Genomic DNA, 20,689 nt, shown 5'->3' with positions numbered 1-20,689 from the left:
TCTCGCCTGGAAAATCCCATGGTCGGAGGAGCCTGATAGGCTACAGTCCATGGGGTCACAAAGAGTTGGACACGACTGAGTGACTTCACTTACTTACTTAAGGCAAAAAAGAAAATTTGAAAACTGTTGTTTGAGATGGATTGCTAAGCCTAGTAGAAGTGTGGTTTCGCTTAATGCCAAAAACAGCTCTAGCAGGCAATTCCTGTTATCACCCTCATTGAGCATATGAAGTGACGAAGGCCTGGAAAGGTTAATATCGTGCAGAAGGTCACATAAGTAGTAAGTTGCGAGGTCTGAATGTGATCCCAGGTTTCTAATACTTTATTCTTCTGCTGACTGTGCCAGAAGCCATGATGTGCCCCTCAGAGAAGCACCAGGAATGGAATGGCCTATATTTGACACTAATGTTTCAGAAGAAGAACTAACTTCTAAGAACCTTGGTGCTCCTGCCGGGCCCCAGAATATAGAAAGAAAGATTCTCCTTCTGGACAGTGTAGAGCAGAGACCACATTTCTGTTGAGTCTAACCAACAAGTGTGTTTGATTTGTCTTGTACAGTATGAAAAATCAAACAACTAGGTGTCGTTTTCATAATCTGGGAGTTTTCATTGAAAAAACAAGTTCAGGTTGCAGGCTAACCTGAAAAATTGAAAAAAAACCTAACTCAACTGGTATGGTGTTCCCACAGGGCCACAGTCAGTTACAGATTATGTCAGCGGTTTTTTTTTTGTTGTGTTTTTTTTACATGAAGCACGTGGACTCTCTAGTTTGCCACAGACCTCACCGCTCCTGTGAGGTCTGTGCATAACCCCACAGATCATGACCTCCTTTATGTCACCTGTTTCAGGTGTTGAATTGGTGATGTCTGGGGATGTTCTGTCTTCTCCATAATGGTTATAGCCAGGCTGTTCTTAACTTACTTCAAAAGACACTGACAGTAGAAGGGAAACAATATATGCCACTCTGACCACCTCAACCTGGTTGTAGTAAAGACCTCACTCTCAATGCTGAACAGACAAGTTGCTTTTTTCCTTACTAAAGCCTGAAATTCTGATTCATTTAAAGAATAAGGATCTGCCAGTGAATTAACATTTATTTTTAAATGTGCAGCCCTTTCTTTTTTAAGTGTAATAGTGAAATAAGCACATTACACCCATTGCCCTCATTTGATGTTTATTTTAGTAATGTCTATTGTCATCATTATCATGTCTGGACCCTTTATGAAACTTAAAATGTTTCTGTGCACGTTAGATCAGTCATTTGAAACAATTTGAGATTGTCAACTAAAGGACTTCATTAGCCTGGGCATTTGGACAAAATTATTGAATTTTAAATTCTTATACTTAAAGTATCTCACCATTTCAGCAGTGCCTATCAGCCATTATCATAATTTTAAATATATATCTGTTTGTGTTTTCCTTCCTTTGCTTCACCGCAGACTCTCAGTGTCATAAAGCTGACAATTGTATCTACTTTCTCACAATATGCATTCTTTGCCTGGAATAGCATTTAGCACATAATAACATTAAATAATGGAATGAATAAATGAGCAAATATACAAATATACCAGTTGTGTATATGATAAATATATTCTTCTCTAGTACCAAGAATTACATTAAAAGATTTTCAGTGAGAATTGTTATGCTTCCTAATTTGAGGACTGAATTGGGGAGATGTGTATTTCTTATTTTCCACGTAAATATGTATCCGAAAGTGCCTCTGTGGATATATGTATTTTTCCTTTTCTATTTAGAAAAGCTCCCCCTTTTCCTAATGCAAGGTCAGGAGGAAATTTACTTATCTATTCAGCTAAGAATAAGATGCACCTTGAGACCTGGATGCAAGATGAGACTGCTGAACTCAAAAGTTCATCAGGGACTCCCGCATACTAAAGGACACTCTTTCTGTGTTTGGAAGGGGCCGAGTTACTCAGCCATTAGCAAAGTCTCATGTGTAGCTTTTAGGCAGTGTTCTCCAAAGAGGGCATCTAGCTCTTAACCTATTGCTGAAAGAGAAATAGCATTGTCTATTAATACTACTGGAACTAAAGATGAATAGTGAATTGGCCTTGATCTGACAGCGAGTTTGACTTTGATAGCTCATCCCTTAAAAGAGGTTCTTTTATATTTATGAAAAAAAAGCATGACGTCAAGCTGGGTGGGATGGGGGGGTTGATATCAATATTTAAGAGCAAACTCGTAGGGCTTCCAAAAAAAAAAAAGCCCTTTGTGTGAACTCTTTTTTTTTTTTACATGCATAACTAATTAGCTTAGGTTATTATAAGCAGGGCTGCTGTGATGAAGTTTCCGGTGGTATCTCGGGACACCTTGTTTATAGTGCTTTCTCTATGCCAGTCTACGAATCGGAATTACAGAAAGTAGAGAGAACGGATAGTCTACTGTTTCTCGTTGGATTGGGGCCACCTAAAACGTGGTTATGCTGGAAATGCTAGAATATAATCACTATCAGGTGAGCTTTATTCTTCTATTCAGTCTCTGAAATGTAATTCATAAATCGAGTGTTTCAGCTTTTCGTGTTATTGTAGTAGACACACAGTTTTCAGTTGGTACGTGTCCTCCCATTTAATGTTGTTTATTGTTTGATGCCATAAGCAGGAATCCAATGTAGTTTTGAACAGAGTAAATATTAGTAGGATTTTTCCCCCCTGTGCATGGCTGTATTCTCCCCATGACTCCTATTCATAGCTTGTAAGATTAAATTGTGTTTCTCAAGTAAAAAGTGACTATATTGAGTATCGTTGATTTTGTTTAAAAGCTTCATATTCTCTATTAATGTCTTATAAGAAACAAGGTGAAAATGTTCTGGTGGCTTAATATACATGCCTTTAAAAACACATCCAAAAAAGAAAAAACAAACAAACACATCTATGGAAGTGTTTTTGTGTTTGAAAGAAACTACTTCATGTGGAACTGCTTTTTATGTTGAGTTTAAGATCTTAATTAAAATATTGAATACTCATGTCCCAATGAAAGTGGGAAGAATTAATCTGCAACTGGTGGATTTAATCATCAGAATGTTTCTGTTTATGTTCTACAACCGTTTTATAGTTGTTTCTAAAGGAGGTTTTGTTTTTGTGTTTTTAAACAAAACAGAACGCTATTATATTTGCCAGAGAAAACTGAAATAAGTTATACACCTTCTTCTAGATTATTGTTTTGATCTTAATAAACTCTTTCAGGTGTGTTTGAGAAAATTTTTACCCTACAGATAGTTGCAGCTTTTTAGCTATTATGCATGAGAAGAAGGGCACAAGGTTTCAAAGAGATGGACCGTTAATTAGCAGGGAAATGAAACCAGGCAGAGTATTAACCCAAATCCAAAGAGTTAGCCTTTAAACTTCAGTAATAGCAAAATCCATCAGCACAGTGCCTGGTACCTAATAGGGGCTTAATAATCTATTCTGTTGACAGACTGGCTTGTCTCATGTTTGTGCCTGAAAAGAAGAGCTGTCCAAAACTCACCAATAACAGCACTTTCTTCTCTTCCCTCCATGGCTATGTTCAGGTGCAGACCCACCTCGAAAACCCCACCAAGTACCACATACAGCAAGCCCAAAGGCAGCAGGTAAAGCAGTACCTTTCTACCACTTTAGCAAATAAACATGCCAACCAAGTCCTGAGCTTGCCATGTCCAAACCAGCCTGGCGACCATGTCATGCCACCAGTGCCGGGGAGCAGCGCACCCAACAGCCCCATGGCTATGCTTACACTTAACTCCAACTGTGAAAAAGAGGTAATTCATGTCTCCTCCCCTCTCCTTTCTCTTACACTGAATGACTGTCTGTCGGATCTCCCTCCTGCACTTGATTGTGGACTCTAGTCTGTCCGCGTGGCCACCTTCACCGGCCTTTGTCCCAGACTCCCCATGCTAGCTGTCATCCTCCAGCCTCTGGTCCCCATCACTTTCACTGGGTTATTGGGTTATGGCTCCAGGCAGGGGACTTGGCCCTCTCGGAGCAGAACCCGGAGGCGAGGACCCTTTTTCTCCTATCCCATTTCCGCTTGTTAGCTGAGTGTTCTCTTCCATGCCTTTCCATTTACAAAGCATTGAAAATGCAGGGAGAGAAGGGAAGGTGGAAAAGGGATAGTAAAAATAGAAAAGGTGTTGGACAGGCAGTTTAGAAGTTCTGCTTGCTGTGAATGTCTGGAATATTATTTTTATTTCTCCCTGAGCTGGAAAGGAAAAACGAAAAAAGCACAGAGGGTGCATGGCTGGATTGGAAGAATATAGTACATGAGAATCTAACAGAAAAGCAAAGATTTCCTTGCTAGGTGTATTTGGTTTCCTTAATAAATTGCTGCTGCTGGTGAAAGCTGCTTTTTATAAAGGCTGGGTTGGAGACAAGACTCAAATATACCTCAAAGCTAATTGTGGCACCAAAATTTGAAGCCTACCTAAAAGGCAAGTTGTGATTTAATGCCTGTTTTTTCCAAAGTATGAGATGATGAGCATCATTTTAATGGAGTTTGACTGTCCTCTGAAATGTTCATGTGATTTCAGAGGTAACCCTTCTGAAGTTTGGTTGATTTTAATTTCTAGAGGGACTAAATCCTCTCCCTTTTGCCCAAACCAACCATCTTGTTTTTCTCTGTCCATGCTTGTCATTTGTCAGACTGATTTGATGGAAGTTCTTCCTTCATTATTTCACTTCTTGGTCACATTTCACTTTACTGAAGAGCTTAGTTCATCTTGTTGCTACACCATCAACCTCGTGTGAAAATGTCACTGAACAGTCACTTGCAAATCCAAGTCATGGGCTGATTTTGCTTGTGTTTTTGCAGGGGTTTTATAAATTCGAAGAGCAAAACAGGGCGGAGAGCGAATGCCCAAGTATGAACACACATTCACGAGCATCGTGCATGCAGGTACTGAATGACTCGGCAGCCCAAGGATATAACACTTTGTAATGAGGACCTATATTTGTGGCTAATCACACCTTCTTAATGACTTTGGATTTTTGCCCCCACCCCCATTGATTTTTTTTTTTTTTCTGATTGAGAAAGCTATGAACAGTGCTGTTTTCTTCATTATGTCTCATGATTTAAAAACTACTAGGGAAATGATACTAAAATGCATTTTCCCCTGAGTTGCTGTAAGGTGTTAAACAATGCTTAAAATACATAAATTTTAATAAATAAGATGTAAACTGCTGTGCTTCATTTAGATACCATCATCAAAGTATGTTATACAAATTTATGGGCTAGCAACTTGGACAGAATATCTGTAAAACCAAGATGTGTGTATGTGTAAGATCTATATAGTTTTATAGTTTTATAAAATGAAATCTCATGAAAAATATATTTAGAAACTTTATTTATTCATTTAATGATAATTCATGAATATTTTCCCAAGCAATGAAAAGTTCTTCTGCGGCATCCTGTTTAATGGATATATAAATTATGTTACATCCATTTATTAATTATATTTTATATTTTAAATGTGTGCATGGATATATAAGAGGAAGAAATTTTTTTTTTTGCTTTTTATCAACATGTATGACTCTTTTCATAAAAGAACAAATTATTTTAAAAATTCTCTCACACCAAAGCCACTAATGTCCTTTCCCTGAAAAAAAAAAAAGATTAAACATGTACAAAGAAAGGTTGCTCATAAGTCTTCTGGCCCATTTTCCAGTTTGGCAATTCACTTGGAATGTCATCTCTTAAATAGGACATACAGTTGGTATACCTGGAAAGGAAACAGTATTGGCAGTTTCTCAAAACTGACCTCCATTTATTCTTCTCTGGAGTCACTCAGTGACACTCATTTTTTGAATGTATGCTCTATTCTTGGCACTGTGAGCACTTCATATGGTTTGTCCTGAAATCTCACAAGAATCCAATAAGGGCATGAGTATTATTAACCCCATTTTACAGATTGGCACACTGTGACTCTTAAAGATTAAGGGCAATGATCCAAACCAGAAAGTGGGAGAGCCAAGATTCTGACAAGCCCCATGATGTTGAAGCCTGTCTTCTTTAACTGTGGCAAAAAGGTACACAGGGGCATCCCTCTGAGTTCTGAGCTTTCACTGTGTACTTGTGAAGCACTATTAAGACCCAAGCAGGTGTTTGCATGCTCGCATGCATGCACACACTCACACACACACCACACACACAGACATACCAATTAGATCAAATACATAAGATGTTTACGAAGAAATGTTTTCACAGACTTGTCTTTGCAACTGCTGCAATGCGCATGTAATCACTGTTGTTTACTATCGTGACTGATGTTTTGGTACTTCAGAAATAAAATTGATCTAGAGGGAATGTCAGCTCCACGACTGTAATGATAACCTCGTCCTGGTGCTCTCCTCCGGGAGTGCGAGCGCACTGGCAGGCATACAAGGAGAGACTTAGTGTACAAGTTATTGTAAGATTACTGCAGGGTTAACCAGTGGCCTGGGAGCCACAGTGCCCCCCACACCTCTATGGGAACAAAGGGTTGAACAGCCATCTGTGGTTTTTTTTTCACTCCAAGGACGGTGTGGGAAATGTACTGGATGTAAATTTAGATGAGAAAAGGAAAAGGCAGCTATCGTTCAAGATGAAGTTTCCTGGTTCCTCTTTCCTGTTTAGGGCAGGCGGTTTTATACAACAGTTGAAAGTTTAGTTCAAACTGTGGCTTTAACTCTTCCTTGATTTGTGACTTTGGGCAAGCTGTTTCCCATGTATCTCACCTGAAAAATTGTTGTAATAATAGCACCTATTCTGGTAGGGTTATTGTCAGGGTAAACGAGTTAGTCCATAAAAAGCCCCAAGCCCAGTGACTGGCACCTAGTAATCACCCACTATGTGCTGGTTGCATATATCCTCCTCCTCATCACCCGTTAGCATTAATGGTCTTCAAAAATGTACTCCTTTGGAGAGGAAGAGGATGGTTATCTCTTAGACTCTACTAAAGAGTGTTACTTCTTTAGATCAGGAAAGACCATGGATCTCTCTTTGGATTGCTTTGCACAGTTTTTGCTTATATCTGTCTCTCTTCCATTGCCTTTTTCCCTCAGATGGATGATGTAATTGATGACATCATTAGCCTAGAATCAAGTTATAATGAAGAGATCCTGGGCTTGATGGATCCCGCCTTGCAAATGGCAAATACGGTATTGGTGATCTTTTTATTTTTCTAAAAGAAAAGCTTGAGATATTATTTCCCATGTTTTTTTCCTGTTCCTGAATTTTCAGTTTCTCTTTGCAAGTGATTCTTTGAGAAGTTAATTCATGAGGCAGAGAAATATCTCAAGATCACAGATAAATGACTCAGACATTAGAAATTAAGGATTTCTTGTGAGTTTATCAGTAACCCCATGATAAAGCTCTGCAGTCCCTGGAGTCCAAGTTCACTTTCAATAACATGCTAGGTTTTCTAACTCCCCTCGACATCTGATGCCCAACTTAGTATACTGCTGCCAAGGGAAATACTGCATGCTATTATTTACTGTGTTATTTACAGTGGTTTTCTGGTCAGCCTGAAAACGTAATGCACTTTCTAAAGGAGATCCTTTACCATTGACAGGTGATTAAGTGACGTTCAGTTTGCCCCTTTTCAATGGCAAATTTATTCCAATTTTAGTTCATTAAGCAGGGATCATATTTGCTCTTCTCTGTTAAGTATTCCCGGAGAAGGCAATGGCACCCGACTCCACTACTCTTGCCTGGGAAATCCCATGGACAGAGGAGCCTCGTAGGCTACAGTCCATGGGGTCGCTAAGAGTCGGACACGACTGAGCGACTTCACTTTCACTTTTCACTTTCATGCATTGGAGAAGGAAATGGCAACCCACTCCAGTGTTCTTGCCTGGAGAATCCCAGGGACAGAGGAGCCTGGTGGGCTTCCGTCTATGGCGTCGCACAGAGTCGGACACAACTGACGCGACTTAGCAGCAGCAGCAGCAGCAGCAGCAGCAGCAGTTAAGTATTTCTCTCTGCAGTTGGAGCCTTGCCTGTAGAGTTTATTTTCTTTCACTCCTTCCATTTGGGTCTTACTTGGTTCTTGCAGGAATTCCTTGAGTCACGTTGGGATATTATCATTGCCCTCCGTTTTAGGGTTAGGAAAGGTTAGCTTGTGTTGCCCTAGGTTATACAGCTCAGATGTGTCAGAGCTGGGACACAGTACATCTTTGAATGCCTGCTGCTGCTGCTGCTAAGTCGCTTCAGTCGTGTCCGACTCTGTGCGACCAGAGCCCATATGCGACTCTGTGCATCCCATAGATGGCAGCCCACCAGGCTCCCCCGTCCCTGGGATTCTCCAGGCAAGAACACTGGAGTGGATTGCCATTTCCTTCTCCAATGCATGAAAGTGAAAAGTGAAAGTGAAGTTGCTCAGCCGTGTCTTGACTCTTAGCGACCCTATGGACTCCAGCCTACCAGGCTCTGCTGCCCATGGGATTTTCCAGGCAAGAGTACTGGAGTGAGGTGCCATTGTCTTCTCCGCTTTGAATGCCTAGTCCCATCCTTTTCTGTTTTCTATACAAGCAATGTTGTGAGACTATCACATTCTTTAGTAATTAGTATGTTTTGGGGGGTATACTATTTTTACTAACATTTAAATTTCACCAAGGGTTCAAGAATATGCTAGCCTTCTGTTCAGATTTTTGAAATGAAAATAAAATGGACAAAGAGCTTTAAGGATGCAATATATTTAACACTGCATAATATATTCACCAGCTGGACAATCTAGGGGGTGGTGTAACTATACACTTAGGAGACAAGCCCTGGAATTGGAGGAAGAACCTACCATTCAGCACTAAACAGAGGACTCTGGTTGCTGATAGAATCTCCCCTTGACTTCAGACTTGACACAAACCGAGCAAATCTATCGGTATACACAAACCAGTGAGTTCAGGACAGTTACAGGATAGATTGGCCAGAGCTGGTTCAGATTGTGGGAGCCAGTCTCAAGCAAGCAAGATTGGTTGCAGGATGGAGTCATCTTTTAAAAACTGCTAATTTATGGGGTCGCAAAGAGTCAGACACGACTGAGCAACTTCACTTTCACTTTTCACTTTGATGCATTGGAGAAGGAAATGGCAACCCACTCCAGTGTTCTTACCTGGAGAATCCCAGGGACGGGGGAGCCTGGTGGGCTGCCGTCTATGGGGTCGCACAGAGTCGGACACAACTGAAGCGACTTAGGAGCAGCAGCAGCAGCAGCAGCAGCAGCAGCAGCAGCAGCAGTCGTCCCCTTGCAGCACTAATTAGCAATGGCGAAGTCATTTCAGAAGAACTTTACAAGGGTGGTAATTTTCCAGTGGCATCAAATGGATACCTGCGCATACTCAGGAGAACTGTAGGATTGACATGATTCTTTTAAATTCTTCTTTTTAAAAAAGTTTTCCCCAGTGGTGAGGACCTCAGATGTCATCTGATCTAACCTAGTACTCACTGCCTTAATTTCCTCTTGCATATCCTTTGTATTCCCCTCCAAAATATCAGGCTTTCAGCTTCTTGAAACCTTCCAAATCCACACTCACAAGTGAAGCAGTGTAACACATTGGTTGGGAGTTGAAGATTTATCATCAGACCTGGATTCAAATCCTAACAGCCTGACCTTGCACATTACTTAGTGTCTTGAAGTCCTCCATTTCCTTTTTTGTAAAATAGAACTGATCATTGTTTCTCCTTGACATGGTCATCTCCTAAATTATGAATTGTTGTTGTTTAGTCATTGAGTCCTTTCCAACTCTTTTGTGACCCTACGGACTGTAGCCCACCAGGCTCCTCTGTCATGGGATTTCCCAGGCAAGAGTAGTGGATTGGGTTGCCGTTTCCTTCTCCAGGGGATCTTCCCGACCCAGGAATGAAACCCCTGTCTCCTGCATTGGCAGGAGACCCTTTACCACTAGCCCCCTGGGAAACCCTTAAGTATGTACAGCATTTAGCATTGGAAACATAGCTTGTACTCAACAATGTCTAAATTATTATATATAATTTATTATAGTTTAAATGATTTTGATAGTATTTTATCCGGGTAATATTCACTCGGTAATATGGTAATATGCCAACTCTATGTTAGAATAATATCATACTCAATAATGGAAATATCTATCATAGTGAGTCTCTCTGTGGATGTGGATCCCAGTTTGCCCCGTGGAGAACTTGTCCTTGTGACAACCCTCTGAAGACATGACCTTTAGACTGAATACCCGTGTCTCCTCGGTCAGTCTATGGTGGGGTAGGTATCCTAGTCCGATTGCTCCTGAACTCACTTTAAGATTGATTTGGCCTTTATTAGATGCCTCATATGTGACCAGTGCCAGGTGAGGTGCTTTGGATGCAGCTGAGTCAGGTCTCCTTCCTGGTCTCACTGGGCTGACAAGCTTAGAAAAGGAGACCACTTCAGACTTCGAATGGAGAAGGATGTTTCAGAAGCAGAGAGACCATCTCAGGGGAGTCCCCAGATAAGAAAGAATCCCCAGGGCAGACTTTGATTAATTCCCAGTCAAGAGAAGAGTAACCTGCAGCACCCTCAGGGGTCACTGACTTTGTCCTGGTCCCCATTTCTCTTCTGTGTTCTCCACATCAGAGCTTTCCCACAAGAAACTATTTCGGCATTTTACAACTGGCAGAAAGACACAGTAACACAGAAGTTAGGAACACAGACTCTCAGCCAGACATCTGACTTCAATACGCACTCTGGAGTGAGTTGTTTGTCTTTGCCTCACTTTCCTTTGCTGGAAAATGGGGATAATAATAGCATCTAAAACAAGAGAACCTATGCTGTTAGTTACTAGCTATTATTCTTGATAAAATTGGGCTTTAGTTGTCAGAATTAAATAATAGAACCACTACAACTTACTAACATGTTAATTTTTTCCCCACAGTGGAGTTTAAACTTAATATTCTTTATGTTGGACGTTTTTTCCTTTTAGTTCATTCTTTGAAATGGTCTATTTCAAGTTAACTGTTTTAAAAAATAAAGTGGAAGGAACACTTAGAGAGGAAACTATCCTAGAGAGGAAACTATCCTAAGGGAATTGGAGTCTAGAAATAACTATTCTGAGAGCACAAGGGCCCTCTTGTACCATCGCAAACAAAGAATAAAAGTCCCAGTTTACTTGTGCTTACAGTACTTAATTGATATTCAGAGAAGGGGACCATCCAGGGAGAAAAAAAAATAATAACATTTCGCAATTATCATTTACTTGGAACAATATTCATTTTGGTGGAGCAGAACATTGAAGAACTTGACTCAGACAAAGTTGAGGGAACATACGCACGCGTGTCTACCTTCTCTTTATTTGTCCTAATGGGACTGTGTCTTTTACTGTCCATTGTACAGCTCGTGCACTGGAAGTGAAATCTTGTCCATCAGGTTAATGTGCTGGATAAAAACCCCGCAAAGACACAATATATTTATGTTAACAGAAGTTGTGCTTCCTCGTCCTTAGCTTTTTTTAAAATATAAATTTAGTTATTTTAATTGGAGACTAATTACTTTACAATATTGTATTGGTTTTGCCGTACATCAACATGAATCCACCACAGGTGTGCACATGTTCCGCATCCTGAAACCCCCCCCTCCTCCCTCCACGTACCATCCCTCTGGGTCATCCCAGTGCACCAGCCCCAAGCATCCTGTATCCTGCATTGAACCTGGACTGGCGATTCGTTTCATATATATTATACATGTTTCAATGCCACTCTCCCAAATCATCCCACCCTCTCCCTCTCCCACAGAGTCCAAAAGACTGTTCTATACATCTGTGTTTCTTTTGCTGTCTCGCTTACAGGGTTATCATTACCATCTTTCTAAATTCCACATATATGCGTTAGTACACCGTATTGGTGTTTTTCTTTCTGGCTTACTTCTCTCTGTATAATAGGCTCCTGTTTCATCCACCTCATTAGAACTGATTCAAATGTCTTCCTTAGCTTTAAAAGTGTTATTTTGACCTAGTAATGAAGGTAACTGGGGGAATTTTTCAAAATGAGAAAGGGAACCACTGAATTCCTAAATTTGCATGGCTAAGAGACTGATTTTTAATTAGAAATCCATATTATTTTAATCAGCCTCCCTTTGAGTAGCTTTCATAAATAACAGCTGTTAATATAAAGCACCTAAGCCATCATTTAGAGCAGTCTTTCAACCTTGGTACTGTTGACATTTGGGATGGGTAATCTTTTGTTGTGGAGACTGTCTTGTCTGTTGTAGGATGTTTAGCAGGGTCCCTGGCTTTTACCCAGTGGAGGCCATTCAAACCTTGCCATCCCACAGTGACAACTCAGAAGGTCTCGAGACAGTGACAAATGTCCCCTGGGGAAAAGGGGCAAAATCACCCCCAATGGAAAAAGGTTTGGAATATGGAATAGTCACTTTAGCCACACACATCCCCTCATTTCTGTGCTTAGATCTGCATCGCAATCCACGGGATGCTTGGCAATTCATATGGTGGATAGTTTTGTTAATCAAAGTGAAAATTAGTTTGCCCCCAAAACTGTGACTTCCCTGGTGGCTCAGACAGTAAAGAGGCTGCCAGCAAGGCAGGAGACCCAGTTTCGACCCCTGGGTCAGGAAGTTCCCCTGGAGAAAGGAATGGCAATCCACTCCAGTATTCTTGCCTGGAGAATCCCCATGGACAGAGGAGCCTGGCTAGCTGCAGTCCGTGGTGTCACAAAGAGTGGACATCACTGAGCGAAAAAACCGTAGACAAAGAATATACTTTCAGGAAAACCTCACTGGACATGAATTTGAGCCACTTTGGGAAATAGTGAAGGACAGGGAAGCCTGATGTTCTGCAGTCCATGGGGTTGCAAAGAGTCTGATACAACTGAGTGACTGAACAATGAAACATAGTTTATCAGTCACTTTAAGAGCAGGTACTCTGTTTCACTCGTGCGTGCGTCTTCAGTCATGTTCGACTCTTTGTGACCCCCATGGACTGTAGCCTGCCAGGCTCCCCTTCCATGGAATTTTCCCGGCAAGAATACTGGATTGGGTTGCCTTTCCCTTCCTCAGGGGATCTTCCCCACCCAGAGATCGAACTCGCATCTCCTGTGTCTCCTGCATTGGCAGGCAGATTGTTTATCACTGCACCACCTGTTTCACCCACTTTATCTTGTTTACTTTTTACAAAACCCTGTGAGATGGGTGATAGGACTGCTACTTTTCAGAGAGGGACATCTCACCTCACAGAGTTGAATATCATTTGGCACGTCAGGGACAGGCAGCTTCTAACCTGAGTTACTGGCTCCTTAGCCCAGGATGTAAATGACTGCCCCGTTCATTTGTAAATTTGAGTACCCACAGTTAGTGAGCAACTGGGTTTTTATTTGTTCAGGTTCATTTGGAGATTAATTGAAAATTGCAGTTTCTAATTGATTATTATCAGCAGGTTGATCCTGCCGTCCTCCCAGTAATACAATTAACATGCGATATGAACCTCCTATCAAAAACTTGCACTCAGAGCAGTACTTCGATGTTCCTTTTTATAAAGTCAGCATGATAAGTTACACAGAGTGCCTTTTAATCTCTGTGCCTGGCTCAGAGTAGGCACCCACAAAATAAAGTTTTTCTCAGCAAAATACCCCAGCAGGCTCTATGATGCCCACTCCTAACCAGCAAGATTGGAAAAGCTGCCGAAGCGAGAAATCTTTTCAAGAACTCTCCAGAGGGTTATAAGCTGCCTTTTCAACTGGAAGTAATGATGTTTGACCTCAGTGGAGTGCCCGATAAGGCGTCTTGTTCCGAAGATTTTAATTCATCTCTCTTTTCGGTCAGCCCTGCTGCCAGTCCACGCAGTCTTCTCTGGGAGTTCTTAACCCCTACTCAATCCATCTCTTTCTGAGTTCTCCCCGCTTCCACCCGACTTGCCCATCCATCTCTCCCCCACTCTTGCGTTTGTGTCTCTCTCTTCCTGTTTCCACCCACCCCCTTGTGTGTTTCTTTGTCTCATCCCTAGTTTTCAATTCTTTTACCCTCTCTTTCTCTTTTTGTGAGTCTGCATTTATTAAGTATATGTACACATACCATCTTCCTTTAGATTGTGGTTAGAAAATATATTCTTATCCTGGAGAAGTTTATAATAGTACATATCTGTTCAGTATCGATCCAGTGATAACTTAGAGGTTTTTTTTTAAAGTTAGTTGTGTTTATCACTTGCCTATTATTTATTCCTAGCAAATTATCATAATAACCCAGCTGTATGTTTTGCACACAGTTTGCACATGTGATCTTTATTTCTCAAGCCATGGAAATAATTGTTTTTAGCTTGTGGCATTGAATCTCGTCACATTATTGGTTTATTAATACCCAGTAGTTCTTTCCAAGTCTGAAATTCTAGAAGGATAGGAAGATAACTGGAGCAAACTCCAGGAGACAGTGGAAGACAGGGAAACCCGAAGTGCTGCAGTCCATGGGGTCTCAAAGCGTCAGACATGACTGAGCGGCCGAGCAACAACAAAGGAGGAAGATAAAGCTTTGGAATCTCGAAGTCTTACCAGATGTCACACCAGCTTTATAACTCCTGATTCTCTGACTCTGCAGTGCTGTGTTGAGACATTTGAGCCTCTTTCACTTTGCTGTATTAAGTTGGACAAGAATAAAACTAAACACAGGGCAAGGCTGACCTGAGAAGATGACCTGTTTCATATAAAACCACTAAGACAGCTAGTAATCATAGTCACTTATTTATCAGTTCCATAGCTAGAGGCCCTTGAAATATGGTTCAAGGGCATTTTACATTATCACATTTTCATATGTATATGTATAGTGAGATATGTGTAATCCATTTCATATGCATAATTTAGATGCTGTCTTCACAAAGGAACAAAAGGCTGAGTGCAGAAGAGAGATGTGCTCTGCTGATCTGTCTGTTCGAACAGCCCCCAGCCCCAATCATACCAGAGCAAGTGTCACATTAACCTGTTGGAAACTTCCCCCATCTCTCTACCTAGGGGTTTAGCTCATAGACTGTTTATTTATAAGTCATGACAGGAATACAATACCTGGTGGCTCCCAATGAGAGGAAACACATTTGAGTCTATCTTTATTTCATGGTATCTTTTAATCTGTATGTTAGTGGTTATTTGAAAGAATGGCACATGCTGTATTGTCATGTAGTCTCTACCAGGTACATCTGCGTTCCTGAGTATTTTAATTAGACTTAAACGCTATCTACACTTACTTTTCTCAGATTGGAGTAAAAATCAGAGTGTATAATCAAGTAAAGGAAGGGCTTAAAGACATAAACTCTCACCTGGTAATGATAGTTTCAGAAATTTTTCGAGTTGAGCTGGAAATGGGAAGTTTCTGCCATGGAAGTAGTGAGATCACTTAACTGTTTTCCAACAATTAATACTTAGACCTTTATTTCAGGGAGTGGGAAAAGGAAACGTCTTGATCTCATATGTTTATAAAACTGGGTACATCAAACTCATAGCAGAGAGCTAGTCACAGGGAAATGCATACGTGACAAAGGGAAGTCATTGTTGGGATAAAACAGATTCACTGCTTGAAAATATTCAGTTCAGAACAAGAGACAAACACTCTTAAGCTCGTTTGGAAAGGCTCAATATTTCTTTTTTTTTTTTTTTAAGTGTTAACATTTTGTTCTTTTATGAAAGTCAGTGGGCTCCCTCTTGTGGCTTTGTGGAAGATTTCAGTTTCAAGGAAAATACCTTTTTAGTATAATAGTAAGGATATCATTTCTTTTCCAATAAGAAAACACTTTTCATTACTTTGCTTTGTAGAGAGAGAGAGAGGAAGAAAAAGAAAGAAGAAAGTTGACTTTGGTGCAAAACCTGACTTGGCTACAAAGCTATGCCACATAGAACATGACTAATAATAGCCAATATTTACTGCACATCTACCGTAAGCTACTAGATGCTATAGATAATGCTGCTGCTGCTAAGTTGCTTCAGTCGTGTCTGACTCTGTGCGACCTCATAGACGGCAGCCCACCAGGCTCCCCCGTCCCTGGGATTCTCCAGGCAAGAACACTGGAGTGGGTTGCCATTGCCTTCTCCGATAATGAGTCCACCACATTATCCTTTGTCTCGATGCTCACGATAACTCTATCAGATGGGTTGTATAGTGATTTGAGGTGTGTGAGATTCTGCCTCCTTTCCTGTCTCTAAGGGAACCCCTAAGGAGACCATATATCTGCGAATGAATGAAATGGTAAACATCTCATTTCCTGTATTAACAAATATTTTTTACATGAAATCATTTCTTTTTTAAAAACCAGTTTTTGTTGGAGTCTAGTTGCTCTACAGTGCTGTGTTAGTTTCTGCTCTGCAGCACAGTGAAGCAGCTGCACAGATACATATGTCTGCTCCCTTCTGGACTTCCTTTCCATTCAGGTCACCCCAGTGTGCTGGGTAGAGTTCCCTGTGCTCGTCAGCGTGATGTTCTCATTAGTCTTCTGTTGTATACATAGTATCAATGATGTATATATATAAATACAGTCTGGAATAGAATATGGGTTTTAGCTGACTAATTTAGGAATTGTTCAGTGATTCACTTCCATTCCTGTTTTCTTCTCTTTCCAGTTACCTGTCTCTGGAAACTTGATTGACCTTTATGGAAATCAAGGCCTGCCACCCCCAGGCCTCACCATCAGTAACTCCTGCCCAGCCAACCTTCCCAACATAAAAAGGGAGCTCACAGGTAAATACTCAGCACATGTGCCTCTCGCTGGAGGTTTTCTGTTCATGTTCTGTTCAGCAAAGTTATCCAAGTAGTGACCTCCAGAACTATTTCCAACTCACACACATATGTTTTCAGGTCTGTGCAGTGGTTGAAACATTGAGCTATGTTTTAGTGTCGGGTACTTATACTTGAAAATCCTGGTTTCCAGTATTACTTGAGATGCTGGGAATCGGGTCCCCATTCCTCCATGACTGGCATCATTGTGTCTGTGGCCGCTGTCTCCCCTTTGGGCTGAGAGCAGCAGGCTCCCAGTCTGGACTTTTTCCTGGCCCTTAGTAGCATTTGAGTTTGAGAACTCATCTGAATTTTCCTTTGACACACGTTCAGACCCACAGCTGGGACAGACTGAGGACATATTTCTTACCTCTTAAGATGCTTCCTGTTACTTTTGCTCTATCACATGCAAAAGATTCACTCACAGAGTGAAAAAATAATTTATCAAATGGAGCAATGGGTATCGTTTGCTCTTGAGGCAAGTGTGAAATTACCTGTTTCGCCATTTTTGTTTAACGCTTTAGGGAAGGCATTTGGCCATTAAAACACGATGAAACTGCATTAGAACTGGCATTCTACCATGCTGGATTTTATGGCCTTCAGCTCATCCGAACCCTTTTTATTATTTGATCCTTGCATCCTACAGGATTCGGTGAATAGACTGAGACTATGGAATATAGATTTGGTGCAAAAAAAAATTCCTCTTCTATTCAAGTGTGTCTTTGAAAGAACAAAAACAAAAGTTCAGAAAATTGTGGGAGGAGAAAGACATTTAAAAAAAAGACATTGATTTGGTTTTTTAAAAGATGATTAATACATAAAAACCATCAAAAGCCAACAAACACGTAGGTATCGTACCAGGAAGTAATAATACAATGAAGTTTTAGAAAACGTAGCTAAATGAAACTTGTATTAAATAAGGATAAAATATGGTTAGAGTGACATGCATAAAATTCTTGAGTGTAAAATGGGGTTTTGAATTATGTATGTGATTGTTTCTTCAGAAATAAAACCACAGCAGCAAGGGGAAAGAGGATATAAGAAATGGGTAAAGAGGATATACATTTATTAAGTTTTTTAAAAAACAGATATAACAGACGCTACCTCTAGAGTCACTGGTATCTTAGAAAGTGACCAATCTGGTCTGGACAAGGGTAAAATGGCAGGAAAAGGAGAAAAGGGACAGGAAACGAGGTTCTGAACACTGATAGCTCGGGAAGCAGCACGCTATACACACAAAAAAGAGGCTTACAAGTCAGCAAATCTGACCTGATAATATATAATACATTGTAACAATATAATAAATATGCTATAAGCTAAGCTAAGTCACTTCAGTCGTGTCCGACTCTGTGTGACCCCAAAGACGGCAGCCCACCAGACTCCCCCATCCCTGGGATTCTCCAGGCAAGAACGCTGGAGTGGGTTGCCATTTCCTTCTCCAATGCATGGAAGTGAAAAGTGAAAGTGAAGATGCTCAGTCGTATCCGACTCTTAGCGACCCCATGGACTGCAGCCTACCAGGCTCCTCCATCCATGGGATTTTCCAGGCAAGAGTACTGGAGTGGGGTGCCATTGCATTCTCCGAAAAGATATATATTTTAAAATACAGTTCTGGATTATGATAATGTAATGTTTTTATATCACTTCTGAAAGGAAAGTAACAGAGGTTCCTGAATCCCCAGGATTAGTCAAGCAACCTGATTTGTTTTTCTTTGTTTTGTTTTACTCTCTGTAAGGCAGCTAATAATCCCTTATTGTATAGATCGCACCAGAGTTGCTATGCAAACAGATCAAATGGAGTTGTCACCAAATGCCTCTGTCCCAAATGCCTATTTTTGTTTTTGTAAACTCAGAGTAGTAAATAGTTGCCCTAGAAGTCATTGAATCGTTTCATTCTAACAGGTTCTGATGGAACCTGGCTCAAAGTTCTTAAATAATGAGTTCATTTCCATGAACCAGTTAGAGATCCAGTTTGGGAGCTTCTTGGCTCAGCTTCTGTCTCAGTGTGTTAACACATCAAAGAAAGACTGAAAAGTGCTATTTCCTGAAAAGAAAATTTGACTGCTGACAATACTCTATTGACAGCAACTTCTCATAATCTCTGGTTATTTATTTTTTTGTTGTTTGTACCTGTCTGTCGCTCCAGCCTGTCAGACATCTTTGTTACTGGTCTTCTACCATTTTGTAGAAGCTAAAATTTTGCATTTATTGGATATATATTGCTTTTGAAAAAAAAAAAAAAAAAGGAAGTCTTTGATTCAAAGTTAAAAAATTTTAAACTGTTTTTATTTATAGTTAAGTCAGATAAACATCCATCTGTTTAGACAATGAAGTGTTTTTTTAGTTTACACTCTGTTCCTTGAAAGGTTCTGGTTTCTAATGACTTCATTCATGTGCACAGCATGTATTTTTCCCACAGAGTCTGAAGCAAGAGCATTGGCCAAAGAGAGACAAAAAAAGGACAATCACAACTTGAGTAAGTTGGTTTTATGTTTATTACATTGGAGTTGATGTTCCCCCTTATATCAGAGTTTCCAGGCATTTTGAAGAGACATTGATTTTACCTGTTAAAGGTTTTTATGGAAGAAAATTGTTTTTTGAAGAGTCCAAAGTATATACTTTGCCTCACATTTTAATCTCAGATTAAAGTGAATTATATACACACACATACACACGCTTGTTTTCAGTATCTTGAGGACTGATGTTTTTTCTTTTTTTTGTAAGAGGGAATCTTGATCCCTGACTACCCAATTATAAGTTGCTCACACTGGAACTTAACTAACAAAAGGGGATTATGGAATCACCTTCTCCAGTGAGATTTAAAAGAAAAAAAAAATGAAACATCTGGAGGAGAGTCATTGAGTGAGGTGAGGTAGCCTCCCAAATTTCTAACTTTAACTGTGATTTTAAAAAAGTCTTCTATCAGTAGAAGAATTACCATTTGTTGTATAACTTTCTATGAGGAAGTGATTTTTAAAAGTCTAACAGTTCTGTAAAATAAAAATTTTAATTGTTTTTAATAATTAAGAAGCATTAAAACAGAAAAAATAGAAGTCTTCTAACATTTAAAATTACTTTCTTACATGCTTAATTTACTCTTAATCACATCTTTATGCTTTTTCCTATGAAAATTCAAGATTTTTGTTACATAAACAAGTTCAAGAGGCTGCAAAAAAGAATATTGGGCTTGGAAGTAGAAAATTGTGTCTGTGTGAATTTCTCATCTCAAGATCCCCTGTCCTCTTTTTCCTAAATTGATTTTTAAGGATGAAGTTATGTATAAACACTTTGTCCATGTAAAAATGATAGGATATGCTCACAGTTCTTCTCTGCGCTCTAAAAATAATCATTGTTAGTTTTTTTTCCCAATTTATTGTTTGTCTTTGCAACCTTTTCCTGTGTATTTAAGAATACACACCCTTATGCATGCAGAGATTATAACAGAATGATTTTGTCTATGATTTAACACAAATAGTCTCATATTGATGCCTGGTTTTTTACTCCACAGTGTGTCCTAAAGACCTTTTGCTATTACTCATCTAGATCTATCTACTTTTTTAAAAAATTGTTTCATGGTGTTCCACATGTGACTTGTGATATTTAGTAATCCTCCTATTGCTAAGTGTTAGTTCTGTTTCCAGTTTCTCCCTATTATAAACAATGCCACAGCGAACATTTGCAGACATGGCTCTCTGTGTGCAGCAGAGTTAGTTTCTCCAGGGTAAATGCTAAGAAATGGAATTGCTAAGTCCTTAGGGGAAGGTGGTTGTGTCTGTGTGTTTTGTTTGAATAGATCCTGCTCTTCCCAGTTACCCTTTCACTTAGAGGAAGCTTTTCTCACCTATTAACCAAGAGATTTTGACTAATATTTCTAAAGTCTCTTCTGGTTTTCAAGTAACTTTACTCTAAGATATTTCTTCTTTTAAAATACATTAGAAATGAGATAATGAGGCAGGCTCTAAAGCTTCTCCTATACTGAAATGTGGAAAACTAAGTTGGATGTTGGCAAGAACAGTATCCGC

The 20,689-nt window shown here is 40.0% G+C and overlaps 1 protein-coding gene across 4 annotated transcripts in view; it reads left to right on the top strand.

Annotated features, from left to right (window-relative positions):
- MITF (melanocyte inducing transcription factor) overlaps positions 1-20,689 on the top strand; it is a 233,148-nt gene that overhangs the window by 195,188 nt on the left and 17,271 nt on the right. For all 4 annotated transcript variants that reach the window (XM_069561659.1, XM_069561660.1, XM_069561661.1 and 1 more), the window contains exons 3-7: positions 3,525-3,752; positions 4,802-4,885; positions 7,030-7,125; positions 16,514-16,631; positions 19,087-19,143. In XM_069561659.1, coding sequence (XP_069417760.1) covers positions 3,525-3,752; positions 4,802-4,885; positions 7,030-7,125; positions 16,514-16,631; positions 19,087-19,143 — 583 coding nt within the window. The remainder of the gene's footprint in view (positions 1-3,524; positions 3,753-4,801; positions 4,886-7,029; positions 7,126-16,513; positions 16,632-19,086; positions 19,144-20,689) is intronic.

Source organism: Ovis canadensis, chromosome 19 (assembly GCF_042477335.2).
Source record: "Ovis canadensis isolate MfBH-ARS-UI-01 breed Bighorn chromosome 19, ARS-UI_OviCan_v2, whole genome shotgun sequence".
NCBI classification, from domain to species: Eukaryota; Metazoa; Chordata; class Mammalia; order Artiodactyla; family Bovidae; genus Ovis; species Ovis canadensis.
The sequence above is the reverse complement of the archived record's forward strand: the minus strand, read 5'-3'. Positions and strand labels throughout refer to the sequence as shown.